The sequence below is a fragment of the Natator depressus genome, chromosome 15 (genome assembly GCF_965152275.1).
Source record: "Natator depressus isolate rNatDep1 chromosome 15, rNatDep2.hap1, whole genome shotgun sequence".
Lineage (NCBI taxonomy): Eukaryota > Metazoa > Chordata > Testudines > Cheloniidae > Natator > Natator depressus.
Window position 1 is genome coordinate 13586469 of NC_134248.1, and position 15216 is coordinate 13601684.

The 15216-nt window shown below is 50.2% G+C and overlaps 1 protein-coding gene across 1 annotated transcript; it reads left to right on the forward strand.

The window, feature by feature from the left end:
• The first annotated feature begins 4741 nt into the window (after positions 1-4741).
• On the forward strand, positions 4742-13628 carry DERL3 (derlin 3). Its single transcript, XM_074972795.1, has 7 exons — positions 4742-4990; positions 6830-6895; positions 7614-7687; positions 8334-8427; positions 11493-11688; positions 12363-12453; positions 13065-13628. Exons 1-7 carry the CDS (start codon positions 4898-4900, stop codon positions 13165-13167), a joined length of 717 nt encoding a protein of 238 aa, XP_074828896.1. The 5' UTR covers positions 4742-4897; the 3' UTR covers positions 13168-13628.
• The last annotated feature ends 1588 nt before the right edge of the window (positions 13629-15216 follow it).

Sequence of the window (15216 nt, forward strand, 5' to 3'; positions counted from 1 at the left end):
CGAAAGCTCATGCTCAAATAAATTGGTTAGTCTCTAAGGTGCCACAAGTCCTCCTTTTCTTTTTTTTAAAAAAAAAAGTCTCCCTATGACAGAGTGCTAGCAGCAACACCCTGATCGCTGACCTTGCTGCAGCCTGTAAAAGGCAGCAGGCTCTGCTCGGGGCGGTGAAACACTTTCTGCTGGGGAATTATGAGCACCCAGATGGTAACCACTGCCTTAAGGATGTAATTGGGAGGCTATAAGTAGACGGAACAGGAAGCAAGGGGGAAGCTCAGCTAGTGAGATGTGCTGAGCCTGTATGAAAAGCTCCTGGTACTAGATGCCTGTGCTATGTTCTGTGTGTATAGGTGCAGAGGAATAAAAGGTTCATGGGGTGAATGGCAAACAGCCTGTGTGAGCCTGTCAGGTGACAGAAACAGGCTAGAGCGGTTCTCATCCTGCGGCCTGCAGGCCACTTGCGGCTCAATCAGCACAGAGCTGCGGCCCATGTGACATCCTCAGGGCCATGTAGTATTGGATGTGGCCTGTGGCTCACAATGGTAAATAGGTTGAGAACCACTGGGGCTAGACAGTGTGGCACACTGAGTAGCTACCTGAGAGCGTGCCCTGCGATCCTCCCCCAAATGCTTTACCAAGAGCAAAGTCATTGTGTATCATCCACTTTGGGGTGTTTTTTTTGCCAGGTTTCCATTAGGCCAAACTGATCAAACTGGTTGGTTGCCCTGATCACAAATCTAGTGAAGTTCAATATTGGTAATGTCCCTTTTTGTGGCATGACATTCACGAGAGTGCACTACATCCTAGGAACAGCCCTGCCGTTCTTATGGCGCAGGAATGACCTCAACAGACTCACTGGCTCTTGTGCTCCAGCGCCAGTGTGATTAATGATGACATGTTTGCCCCCTCAGGGCCTTTCGGGTTTTGTGCAGAGTCCACCTGTAACTGAGCATCCTAGTCAGGAAACACCTTTCATCTTCTCCATAAATCACTTAGTTGCTCTGGGTCTCTGCCTCGCTGCTGTGTGATGCCTTTGGGTAGTTTTCAGAGGCCCCTGCCTGGATTGGGGGGGGGGGGGGCGGGGGGAGGGTGCTTGTGTCATTTCGGACCCCTCTGCTAATCTAATAAAAATGTTAAGAAGCAAAGGCATGTAGCCCTTTTCATTAAAGCCAGCTTCAGTGGTGCTACACTACTGCCATTACATTTGGGGGTTGGGTAGGTAAGGTGTTCCTATATAAATTTACTCAGCTCTTCCGATTTAGAACTAGACAATCAGTGCAGCATGGCTAAAAACTAGCATCTAGGTGCAGACGTTTACTCTCCAGCTCTCATTCAGAGAATCTAAAGAGGGTGCAAATCTAGGTAACAGCATCACACAACCAGATTGCTGCCATGGTGGCTGCAGGGGACAGCTGCAATTCTAGGGAAGCAAATAACATCTTCAGAGACTGTTCCAGGCAGAGAATCTGGAAGACTGAAATTCACGAGTAGGAAAAATTAATAAAATTCAGCTGGAATTACTTGATTCATATACATGCTCCTGGCTAGGCAGCTGGAGAGCTGTCATCACTAATTCTGATTGTGCACAGTTCTTATTCTCTTTGTTACCCCATCTCCCCAACCTCACCCCAGCCTTTGTCTTAGCCACTTATTATTTCTTACCTTCTAGAACGTAAGTTCTTTGGGGACAAGAGCCGTAACTTACTATGTTTGTGCAGTGCCTAGCCCAATGGGGCTCAACCTGTTGCCTTTATGCGCTACCACAATATGAATAATACTAGTTACTAATACACCTTTTAGGGTGGTTATTTTGGCAGAGAAAACTCCCTTGCAAAACTTCAAGAGATAACACTAAAATATAGCTGCTGACATTTGGAAAAGGATATAAATGCCACAAAAGACCATTTTAGATCTCAGTAAGTAATAAGTGGGCCCTCGAGTGTTGTCCTGTAGTGAGGAGGTGAAAAGCAGGAATTGCATCCTACTTAATTTTCAAGGCTAAATGTGCTTTGAGCTTGTTACACAATTCAGTGAGCTGTTCATACCTACGTGTTGTTTGATGTGCCCCTTTTTTTTTTTTTTTTAGCTTATCCGTCTTTGGTTCTTTGCAATAGGAATTGAGAGCAAAATTCTCCCCTGTGCAGCAGGCCAGAACAATGCCTAGGCACCACTTAAACAGGGTTTAAGTGGGACTTAAGTACATAGGCATGGGGTTGACCCTTTGTAGATGGGGAATCAGAAGTTGTACGTGCTTCAGCTTGCTTCTTTTTCTTCATTCCTCTGTAAAAGATCCAAAGGTTTAACAGATGTGTGCCTGGTTTTAAATCCATCTCCGAGGATTATAGGAGTCTACTTGTCTGTACTTCGTAGCCTCCTACTTCAGAGATCCACAGAACTCATTCCCTTCTTTTTGCACATTCTAGTGACTTTCCCCTTGCCATTGCTGATTTTGTTCCCTGCCTGGTGAGAACCCTGGTGCCTTGGGAAACAAGGGTGTGAGATGCACTATTAGGCCTTTCCTAGTCCCTTTTTTGGAAAGGCCTTTTTACATGTGAAGGTTCAGAATCCAGATTTACTGCTGAATGTTACACTCCTGCCCCCATCCCAGGCTAGGATCACATTGCGGGGTGGGGGGCATAGGGAACATCCAATGATTCATTTATTAAAAACAGCCCTAGACCATAACTCCAGTTGTAGCGGGGCTGAGCTGGGAGGGCAGGGGTGAGTTCTTTGACAAGTCAGCCAGGGGGGCCGTTTCAGATTTTGGCAGTGGACGGCAATTTTAACCACGATTCCAGGGGCTACTTAGGCACTTGAAACGCTAGGTTTTTTGGCAGATAATTTAGCAATTAGCTGACACAAGCACTGTATCTAATTCCTATGTAAAAAAGAAAATGAAATAAATATTAGGCCCACTCAGCTGTAATACTAACATGTTCTGACATCTTAAGGGCAAGTCACTTAAGGGACACTGGTTAGGTTTAAAATGTTTAATGTTTATTCTTACTTTGTTACTAACTCTGCAGAGAGGGAAACCCCATCAGGATGCCTGGATTCTATCTCAACTCTGGGAGGCAAGTGGGATGTAGGGGGTTACAGCGGGGGGAGGGGGAGAGCAGAAACATCTGGGTTCTAGAAAAGACCATCAGAATGACCTTACTGTGTAAGACCAATGGTCCACCTAGCCCAGTGTCCCGTCTTCCAACAGTGGCCAATACCAGGTGCTTCAGAGGCAATGAACAGAACAGGGCAATGGTAGAGTGATTCAACCCATCGCCCACTCCCAGCTTCTGGCAAACATAGGCTAGGGACACACAGCATATGGTGCTGGCTCCCTGCCCACCCTGGCTAATAGCCATTGATGGACCTATCCTCCATGTACTTTAGTTCTTATTGGAACCCTGTTATAATTTTGCCCTTCACAACATTCCCCTGGCAAAAAGAGTTCCACAGGTTGACTGGGAAGAAATACTTTCTTTTGTTTGTTTGAAATCTGCTGCCTATTAATTTCACTGGGTGACCCCTAGTTCTTGTGTTATGTGAAGGAGTACATAACATTTCCTTATTCAGTTTTTCACACCATTCATGATTTTATAGACCTCTATCCTATTTCCCCCAATCACCTCTTTTCCAACCTGAAAATTTCCAGCCTTTTTTAAATCTCTCCTCAGAGGGAAGCTGCTCCCTACCCCGTATCATTTCTGCTGCCCCTTTCGGTACCTTTTCCAAATCCAATATATCTTTTCTCGATAGGGTGACCAAATCTGCACGCAGCACCCACTACCTGGGCGTACCATGGGTTTACAGAGGGACCCTAGGCCAGTCTGTTTTGTTAGGGATCCCCTTCGGCGGGATTCCGAACACGCCGCGCGCTCCTTCGACGGCCGCTGAGCGGGCGCGGTGAGCGAACGACCCTCAGCGACGCCCCACGTCCCCTGCTCGATGAGCAGCAGCTGACATAGACCCCCCCCCCGCCATTTTTTGTCTGGGGAGGTGGGATCCTATTTTGCGAGGCGCTTTACTGCGCGTTTATCCGCGTCGCCGCTGACTGGCCAGTCTCTCCACAAGGCCGCCCGTTCGTCTCGCGGACACGGACGGACGCGGCCGCTCCTCCGGACCCCGCCATCCCGCTGCCCAGGCTCCCCGTGGCGGGCGCTCCCTGGGTGGCTCTTGGCCCTCGGCTCTGGCCTGAACGGTCCCGAGCGGTTTTGCAGCGGCTGCGAACGTCGCCACCTGCCGGCTCGCCCCTTCCCCCGGCTCGCTTGTGAAGCGCCGGCCCCCCCCCCGGGGGACAGAGCCACCCTATGGGCCTCAAGGGGGCGCCGCCCCGCGCCCCTCAAGCCGGCGAAAAGCCGCCGCTCAGCGGTGTCCCAACCCCTCCAGGGGGCCCGGGCCACGCCCACTTCCACACGCCCACCCCGTGCACGCGTGGGCTCTTCCTATTGGTCTAGGTGCTCCGACGCTAGGGCCCTCTGGTGCGCTGATTGGCCGCCTGTTACAGCCACGTGGCCCTCTCTCCTCCCGCCACAACAACCACCACCCCTGCCAGAAGAGGGGCAGGACTCGTGCGCTCCCACTGGCTCCGGGCCGCCTCACTCTCTGCTCTGTCCCACCCCCACAGAGCTGCGCTTCCCAGTGATTGGTTTGTCGCCGCTGACCGCTCTATTCCCCTCCAGTCAGGGCGAGTTTCTTCCGGGTTGGGGAGGCGGGTGGTTGGCTGGTGAGCGCTGTCTGTCACTTCCCCCTGGCGCAGCGATTGGCGAGCGGAGGCTTGGGGGGTGGGGCTGAGCCTGCCTCAGTCGCTGCGGCCGTATGGCTGCGTTAAAGGGGCCGTAGCGCCGTTTGCTGCCGCCGCCCCGGACCCGCCGCTGCAGGCCGGTGCCGGCTCCCCGGCGGCGCCATGGCCTATCAGGGCTTCGCGCAGGAGTACCTGGGGATCCCGGCCGTGACGCGGGCCTACACCACCGCCTGCGTCCTCACCACCACCGCCGTGGTAAGGGGGGGGCCGGGGCTGGGGACAAGGGGGCCGCGAGCGGCCTCCCGCCGGCCGGGATCTGCGGGAGCTCGCTGCGGCCCGGCCAGCTACCCTCCCCGCGGGGGGCATAAAGCCGCAGTCAGCCGCCCGCCCACGTGCGCGCTGCCGTGTGGACGCGGGCTCTGACACGTTTCAGCCCCGCCCCTCCGGGCCCGGCCGGTGCCCTGGGACTGGAGCCTGTGGGCGGCCAGGTGGGCAGTCGGGGTGTGAACGCTCCCGCCGCCAGCCCGTGGCCGTGCCAGGCGCTCTGAGGACGAAGCCCAACGCGAGGGGTTACCGGCTCTCTCCAGCCGGCCCCGGGTCGGACCCCTCGGAGGCCCCTTTCGAGTGGACGTTGCTGGGTGTTCTCTGCCCTGCTCACCGGGAGGGGATTTGGGCTGAGGCTGGTCCTGTACCCTGTGCTCTGCTCCTCAGTGCTAGGGAGGGAGGCAGACGCTGTGCCCGGGACACCTACCTGCTGGACATTTGGTCTGTGCGTTTGCCTGCTCCTCGTTTCCTTTCTGTGGCAGGGAATGGGATAGTTCAAACAAGAGCAACAAGATTTTCAGCTTTCTTCTAGCGCTTATTCCCTAGTTCGAGGCTAAATTCTGCGAATAGTGGAATTGGTGGGCTTGCATTCTGGCTCTCAGCATTTGCATAATTTGCTCTAATTTTCTCTAAAGCACACACTCTCTTTCTGTCCCACCATCAGCTAGCAGTGAAATAAGTTTGTGACCCGGTCTCAGACAGGGTGCAATATCTAATGTTCTCTGAGGCCAGACTTCTAGGAGTAAGATGCTTCAATAGTCCTGCGTGCAGCTCACCATGTCTTCCCTGAACCATCCTTGCAAATCACCACCTCTTCCCTTGCTGGGTAGGGGTTGGAATGAACAGTATTGTCAGAGGTTGCATTTAATGTCCTTCATGGGATGGCAGGTAGGATGGGTTTGGGAGGGCTGATGTTTTTGCCCCCTCACACACTTCAGGTTAGACAAATACCTCTAAGGGCTGGTCTAGATAATACTTAATCCTGTTATGAGTGCAGGGAACTGGACTAGATGACCTCACAAGGTCCCTTCCAGTTCTACGATTCTATACACAGACACAGTGTTCACCCAAAATCAGAAAACCAAATGGTGCCTGCTTGAATAAAGAGCATCAGAGGATGATAAAAAGGGGCTCAGAGAAGCAATAGATACAACTTGAGCAGCATGCACGGCAAAAAACCAAAAGAGAATGACTGCTCCATTTATGCAGCAAGTGGCTCATTCCCCACTAAAAACACTTCATACATTTCCACTCCCCCGGTGACAGGGTTCTTTGTGTCTCCAGCAAACTCCACCTTTGTCTCCAAATTGCTTGGACTAAGATCCTTCCATTGAAATAGATTCTGACCATTCCACCGGCATTTGTCTGCTGATCCTTTCCCTTGTTCCTCTGCTGCTTTGTGTCTGTCCTGGCCCCATTCCTCTTTCCCTCAAGCTTCCCGCTTCCAACCTTGCCTGATGTTGTATGCCAACTTCCTTCCCTTCTACCCTCCCCAAAATAAAAAACTACGTTGGTTTGTCAACCATCATACTATTACATAACAACCCTGAGTAGCTGTGCGACCTAATCGCTGTATCCTTTGTCCTCCCCATCCCTCTCTGCATCACTTAATGCTCTCACTCATGGCATCATGTGTAAAATTAAGTGGTAGGTTTCTTGGTACAAAGTCTGGCATACTCTGGGTGCTGTATAAACAACACAATGGGCAGCATGACCTGCTTCTCATGTCTCACTCCAAGGTTAAATGGTTGCTCTCTTGGTTTCTTGCAGCAATTAGAATTCATCACCCCTTTCCAGCTGTATTTCAACCCAGATCTGATTTTCAGAAAGTTCCAGGTGAGATTCTTTTCTTACAAGGGGTTAATTTTCCACTGAGTCCTTCATTCTCTTCCTAGCCTGATAATCCAGAGATTTCATGAGCTGGAGGTGGAGCCAGCAGGCCAGCCCAGTTTCCCTATTTCCTTATCACAAGGAGCCCTACTAGCTTAGAGGAGCTTCTTTATTCCAGATACTCTCTTGTGCTCTGTCTGGTGGTGAAAGTGGCCGCTGGGCCTTGTGGGACTTTTTCCCACTAGCAGAAGTTTGGAGTTGTGGCTATAGTCAGACAGTAGTGTTTTCCCCACCCTTCTCTGCCCCACGCCACAGTGGGTTCTTTAGGTCCCTTTCCTGTTTTACTCAGATCCTACTAAGACTGTCAATCCAGTCCCCTTTCAAGAAGAAGGTTGGGTGAGATTTATGACCATCTAGTCTCTTGAGGCTGGATGGGGGAAGCTCTTCTTTAGGAAGGAGTCTTGCCTTGGGTGGTGGGATCATAAATTGTCTCTTCCCTTGGGGAAGGTGTGGAAATATCACTCACCAAGGAGGAAAGACTGTCTGGCTCTGAGAGGGTAGATGGAATCCATAGGAGGTGGGTAAGACAAGCATCTAGTTTTGTGGGGCTGATTACCGAACAGGGTAAATGGCTGTATGGAAGCACATAGGTGCAGGGGACCTTCCAAATTGGGGAAGAGATATGGCTGTCCATCTCGTTCTTTTCCTGTCTCTTCTCTTACAGATTTGGAGGCTGATCACGAACTTCCTCTTTTTTGGGCCCTTGGGATTCAGTTTCTTTTTCAACATGATATTTTTGTATCCTTTGGTCTCAGCAGCACTTTCTGCTCCCTTTTCGTTTTAAATGTGACTCTCCACTCGCCCACCTTCCCGATCTAGTTGGCTTGTATCATCGGCGGGGCGGGGCTGGGCTGTAGAGTTCCCCTTCCTCAAGTCTCTGCCAGTCTGAAATGAAGTCAATTCCCAGACAGGGTCGCTCCAGAGCCTGTTGGTGCCTTGGGATGGGAGATGGCCAAGCTCACTGCTGAAGAGATCCAGCTAGCCCATCACTCATTCAATCTGCCATCCAAAGTACCTGTCAGGCTGGGGCAACCCCCCTTGAGGAATGCCTAGTGTGATATCAGTGAGACAGGCAATGTTAGCTGCCACCAGAGACTACAGAGCCATACCAGCTCCTGGAACTGTGCTGTCCATGGCCAGTGCAGTGTGGTTTCTGCAGCCACGCTGGACAGAGGTGACTCACTCTTTCCCTGAGTCTGGTAACACAAGACAAAAGATGAATCTCACTGCTCTGGCTCAGGGACTTGGGCAGCTGGCTGGCAGCTTCCTCTCATGAAACCTCTTGTGGGAGCTTGTCGGCAAACCCCTGTGGTTCAGCCAGTGATGCAGGGCAGCCAGCTGTTAAGTTTCCTATACTGCAAACCCTCTCGTTTCCTGCTCTCAGGTACAGATATTGCCGAATGCTAGAGGAAGGCTCCTTTCGGGGACGGACTGCAGACTTTGTCTTCATGTTTCTCTTCGGGGGATTTCTCATGACAGTATCCTTTGTTTGTTTGAGTTGGTCAAGGCCCTCTGGGCTGCTGTCCTATGATACTTTGTGAATAGGCTGCTAGTCCACTGACTCCTTGTACCAAGGACCTTCTTAAGGTCTTCTGTATGCCTCTCTACATTCTGGTTGGCTTTCCCATAAAGTAGGACAGGTGGCTGCCTAGAGTGGCAAAACTTGGACTGCAGGATGTGAGGCTCATGTTTCCCAAGGCAGACAAACTCTGGAGCCACCAGGCTGACAGATGCAGTCTCTGCTCCTGCGATGGCTTTTCTCATGTACAGCAGCCTCTGTCTGTGCAGGCTCTCAAATGGTGGACTGGCAACTCCACAGGCTAATTCCTTTTGTTGTACACGTCTGTTCGTACTCCCCAGGCCCTGAAAGGACTCGTTTAAGATTTATGCTCCAGCTACAAAAAGTTAACTTTTGTTTCTTCCACTGACCACAGGAGCTCTGATGTATCTGGAGGGGTCACATATAATTGGACAGGGGGGCAGGATGTTGTGTAATCAGGGATGCAGGAAGCTGTCCAATCAGTAGGCTTTGCCGGAAATGGAGCCTTAAGTAACCCTACTGAGCTATGAGGTTCCTATTCCCATATCTCTACACTGATCCATGCTGTCATCTTGGCGGGGGGGCGGGGGTGTGTTACTGCCCAATAACAGCTCACACTGGAGTGTCTAAGTGACTGGAATATGGGTAATTTAGAGAAAACAGCAGCAATTAAAACATTTAGCTCCAAGCTCCCAGAGTGCGTGGGACTGACAAAGGAGCTGCCTGCATGTAGCTGAAGGCAGCTTGGCCCTGAGTCTTTAGCAGATTGCATACCATAAGTCTCTGCACCGTGATGGTATAGCTCATGGGCATGACCAGGGCTACTTCTGATTTTTGTACCTAGTGTGAACATTGTTTTAAGCTTTGGAACCATTTTAAAGTAAGAGAAACATGTCTGGGAAGGACAAAAAACTCCTTCTGCAGAGAAGCCTGCTGCCATCTGTTGCAAGGTGCACTCAGAGAAGGGTGTTAAACATGTCTCCAGATGGAAACGAGCTGTATCAAAAGATGCACTTTCCCTAAAGCTGTGTATATTTTCATAAGCAAATGCTGAGCAGACTCCGACATCCAGGTGCAGTGTCTGTAAGTGCTTCGCTAGGCAAATGCCAATGCATCTGTGGTGTCCACACTCTTGACCTGCCAAGACTGAGTCAGAGCCCCTGAGCACAGCAGGGGAAATGGTTGGGAAGCCCAGAGTCTCACCTCTGCAAACCTGCAGTTAGGCCTTAGGGCCATTGGCATGTTAGAAACAAACCACCCATCTCCCTTCCAGGGAAAGGACTCTAATTGAGAAGAGGGTATGGTTTATCTTGGACAGAACTCTCTTGCAGAGGACAAGTGTGAGTGGCTTGGATGCCGATAAATGTCAGGTCCACCTCTTGTGCTCAAAACATGAAACTTAACTTTAAGAAGTGGCCTGGCTGGCTCTTAAGCGTTGTAATGGGATACAGAATCTCTCTCCCTGTAGGGCAGCCATTCAGACCTAGCCCAGGGTAGTAGTTATAATCCTCAGAGCTCTGAAGATGAGTTTCCTCTCAGTCCAGATCCCACTCGACCAGTGTCCATGAAATGAAAACTACCGTGTCGCACTAACTGGCATCCTCAGCAAAGAGCAAGGAAGGGCTTCCCATGGATACTGACCTACCTACTCCTCACAGCCTTGGAAGGCAGCTTGGTCTTGTGGGTAGGGCATGGTACAGGGAGTTGGGGGAGATGGCTTCTATTTTGGGATCTAGCACTGACTCACTGGGACCTAGGCAAGCTGACCTCTCTCTGCTAGCTTCCCCATTGGGGGAAAGCAGGATCATTCTACTTACAAAGAGCTTGGAGCTCTTTTGTTGAAGTACTGAATCATGGCGATATTAAAACCACTCCCTTCAGAGCAATGGTGAGGGGCTAATGAACAGGCCCTACTGCTGCCTCTAAGGGTTTCATAGAGGGCTTGGGGCTCCCTGCTGTCAGTCAGGCTGCTTCCACTAGCACTAAGTTCATGCTCTGTAGATTTACAGGAGAGAATTAACAAAATAGGGTTCTCCTGTGAGCTGAGCAGGTTGGACACTTACCATAGTGGCAATAACCATCAGTTTGGACATTGCTCCTGAAGAGCCAGGTGGTTTTCCAAGGGAATAACCGCTGTTTGTGCTATGCCTGCCCTGGGGTGGAACGTGCTCTTCCTCAGCAGAACGGCATGCTGACTAATTCCTGTTGCAGCCACTGTTACGGAGGGTTGGGTGCAAGGAGGGATGAGTATGGGGGCTGTCTCCATGCACAGGAGAGGGGTGAACTTCTGCAGGATAAAGCTGGTGACTTGTCCGCTCATTTTGCTGTCCAAGTTAGCTGCATCCAGACAGGCCCTGCTCACAGATTCATATGAGGCCTGGGTCTAAGGAGACCTCTCATGTCCAATCTCCCATCTTGCACAGAGGTTTTCGGCAAAACACTACTAACACCCCTGGAAGCTTAACATCTAGTGATGAAGCCTCAATTATTGCACCAGGCAGTTTCATGTCTCTTCCAGGCTATGGAACACTTCTCTAAGTTCATTAAAGAAAAACTATGTCCAGTGTAGGAATATTGTCCTCTGCTACAGGGGAGGCCAGTGTCCTGGGAAAGTGGAGCGGGGGAGGGGTGCTGCAGAAGTGAGGGTGCACAGCCCCTGCTTGCCACAGGCTCACCCCAGGCAGCACAATGTAGCTGAGGTGTAAATGACACTGATCCAGTGCAGGTTTTGCTACCTGGGGAAGGTGAGGATGCAGCACTGGGCAGAGGGATTGGTGTGTCCCAGACCTCATGGAAGGAGTTGCAAGTTGCATGGGATCTCTCTCACTTATGTTGCAGACTCCAGTACACTGAAATCTTAGGCAGCTGCCCAAGTATCTAACTAATGTGTCAGAACTTCAGGCATTTGTCAGGGGCTTATGAGATTGTCCCATCTTCTGTCCTGCTGCTCTGGGCTGTAGCATAAGCAGAATGGTCTGTTCTCCTTGACTCTGTAGCTCTCAGCTCTTCGGCCTCTTTGCAAGCCTCTTCTTCCTAGGCCAGGCTTTCACCATCATGCTGGTGTATGTGTGGAGCCGCAGGAACCCTTACATCCGCATGAACTTCTTCGGGCTTCTTAACTTCCAGGCTCCCTTCCTGCCCTGGGTTCTGATGGGATTCTCTCTGCTGCTGGGCAATTCTATCATCATTGATTTGTTGGGTAAGAAGACACTGAGTACCCTTTGGAAGGGTGGTGTCTGATGCATGTGTGTGCATCTCCCAACTGTGACCCCAGCAGTTTACATCACATGGCCTGGGTTCACCCTTGGTGGCATGCCCTTTCTCAGAGAACAGCTGGCCTAGTCTGATTGATTGATTGCCACAGACACCCAAGTTCAGTCTCACTGTTGAATTAAGTGCACTTTGTATAGCACCTGTGTATTGTGCCCAGGAGGCACCAACGATTAGCTTGGGATGGTGCCACCTATGAATCCACAGCAGAGCTGGCTCTTCAGGAATGGGGATGGGAAGAAAATGAGCTCTAAGCTGACACTCATGCCCCACTCCTTCTGCCCTCCCAGTTCTGTTTTGTTGTCCATACCCCAAGAGTTCTCTGCAGCCATGCTTTACTTTGGAGCATAAAGCATGAGTACATTCAAAGCCAGGCCTTTGCTAAAGGCGACACCCCCCACCCTCCTCACACACAGAGTGGTGACTCTCACAGGGCTCTCCCAGCTGGGTATGTAGAGGCAATGCAGCTGTCTCCTGGGACAGCTGCTTACAGGTAGCTTTTTTCCTGTCTCAGAACTTCAGCGAGCAGCTAGTTAGCTGCCCTCCACCCCCAGGGAAGAGGCATGTCTGAGGGTAACACTTCTGCCTTCATCTTCTCTACAGGAATTGCAGTGGGTCATATTTATTATTTCCTTGAAGATGTTTTTCCCAACCAGCCTGGAGGGAAGAAGTTGCTGCTCACTCCAGACTTCCTGTAAGTGAAATTCTAGTCATCTTTCCTGGATCCAATGTATCATCTACACCTCCAAGGGCTTTTTTCCAAAACAAAATAGCTAACCTGCCTCAGTGCTGGGAGACAACCTCAGCCTCACTCGGGCTGGTCACGTCTCGGAGCAGGTTACTAACCAGGCAGTGCAAACGCTGACAGCTGTCCACATTCAACCCTGTCTGTTGTGGAAAGTGCCACGTGCCTCAAACTGCTGTCCTAACCGGCAATCTGTACATGTTCTGCTCCGGCTTGAATGCTTTGCTCAGGCCCCCTTGTTACTGGGAGTCAAGCTTCCCATGGAAGGAAGTGGCCCTTGTTGGACACTTGAGCAATAAGATATTATGGCACAAGGGCAGCTCCAGGCTTGACAACTGAAGTACAGCGTATGGGTAACTGGATCAAGTCGTTGGAGGGTAGACAGCAATGCATAGGCTTTTTCCCTGACTCAGCTGAGAACTGTGGAAACCCCCCTGGTGCAGTACATGTAGGTGTCCCTGAGAGTAGGTTTGGTTCCTAGAAGGGATGGGGTGGCTTTCATCCCTCAGACCTAATTCTTACTGTTCACTTCTTTTGGGGATGGGCCTGTTCCCTGCCAGGAAGCTGGTATTTGACACTCCTGAAGAAGATCCAAACTACAACCCCCTTCCTGATGATCAGCCAGCTGCTGACCAAGACCAGAACCAGCCGCCGCCTCAATAGTGGGGGAGAACCTGCTCTTCCCCCACGTGACTGAACTCTTCTCCTTCCTGCTGGACTGATACTGTGCCCTGGGTAGGGGGAAAGCTTTGCCATGGACAGATGCTGTCTGAAGAACAGCTCCAGTCACTAATTTTAGTCTGTATCACTGTTCCCTGGGGATAACTTGTTTCACAAGTTTTTCCTTGGAGTGTCATTTACAAACTGAATGGAATTATGTAGATGTATGTGTACAGAAGTGGTGTAGGGAGGGGGTAGAGGCTAGCCCCTGGCTACAGTAAATCCCACAGCAGCCTGGGCCTCAAATGATCGTCCTAGTCTAGTTCTGCTACAGCCATGCTGCGTGCCAAGTCACCTTTCTCCTTGGTACGCCCCTGGTACTCCCTCCTTCCCAAAAGGCTCCAGTTGTTGCTTTGTGCCATGGAAGTGCTTGATGCTCTAGGTATTACTCAGCTGTAGCAATGTATGCACCCCCTAGGACTGGAAAATCACAGCAGGGAATGGTTCATTGCCTTGGTACTGCTCTTCTTTCCCCTTCCGTTCTCCCAGCTTCTTTACATTAAAGTTTATATTTTTCAAAGGCTGAGCTATGCCTGGTAGGGCAAGAGGCACCCAGGGCTGTTATGCAGAACGGTTATTACTTACACCTAGGAATGAAGCCCTTGCTGAGTGTCAGGGCCTAAGTTATTTCAAATTCAGCTCAAACAAAGGGAAGATGTAGACTAGTGCACTTGCCCAGCTACAGGAGAGCCCACCACAAGGACAGATGGGAGCTTGAGTGCTGCATGGAGAGGAAACAAGCAATGCAGGTGCCAGATAGGCTGAAGAAGATGCAGAATATTGAAAGACAGCAGCAAGGCCCTCAATGTAAAACACTCAAACAGCTGCTCAGAGCTGAAAGTTTTCCAGTCTCCTCTAATCATGGTACAGTGGCTCATGTTAAATTACTAAATTTAATAGTGACAAGGTTTGCCCCTGTACAGCCCAGCAATAACTTTTAGGCCTTATTTACAGCCACTAAGTTGCACTGGTTTAAAAGCCCACTGTATTATACCAGTGCAAGTGCCTGTGAATTACATCTGAAAGCTGAATAGTTTTAACCTACTAAGGATCCACACCAAGTTGAACCACTTAAAGCTGAATAGTGTGTGTGTCTGGACCAGGCCTAAGTATTTCAAAGCATAAAGTTTGTATTATGCAGCCACCTTTGTGGGGCTGGCTTGTGTCATAGTGCTTTGCAAGCCTGTAACCAACCAGAGCCACTAGACTCAAACAGTAACAAGTATCAAGTTAGCAGAAGCAAAATGGTGCAGGAGCCTTAAGGCTCAGGAAGCTCAGCCCTTCACTTAATTCTCTGCAGTTTATGTCAAGTGCTGCTCCCAGAGGAGAGGCTGAAGCCTCCTTACCACAAAGTAGGCATAGTCTTAGTACCCACCAAATGAAAAATCCATTGTAATCAAGCTCCATTCAAAGGGGGGAGACAGGGAGATTTACTCATCATTTACATTTTAAGCTTAGCTGTGTATAAATGCAGCTTTTGGCTGTGGGACTCCCCCCATGTTAGAATAACCTGTTGATGAAAGGTAAGAGGCAAAGACTAGCAGTTGATCAGTGTAAGGGTTAAGGCTGCAGTGATAAAGCTGCTGAGTTTGCAAGTTCATGGCTTCTGCAAACTCTGAATTTGTATTCTTCCCTCCTCCCAGACTCAGCTGTTTGAAAGCAAACAGGTTTCTATGAACTGGGATTGCCAATGTGCAAGACAAAGCACGATAATTCTCATGCTAAAAGGAGATTTCTGACAATGCTAGAAGCGTGGGTTGATTATGCTGGAATAGGTTTTACAGCCTCCTTTAAGCACACCAGTGTCAGATTGTCAATGTAATCTGTGCTGCTTGCAACATTTTCTCTTGGTTTTCCTGGAGGAGGAGGAGGAGGAGGAGGAGTGCAAGCTCCAGCAAAGCAGCCAACAAGCCAGCAGCTTGGCTTTGATTCTATTTAAAAAAATAAAATAAAAAGCTGACCATGTGTATCTTGTTTAAAACAGCCAAATTA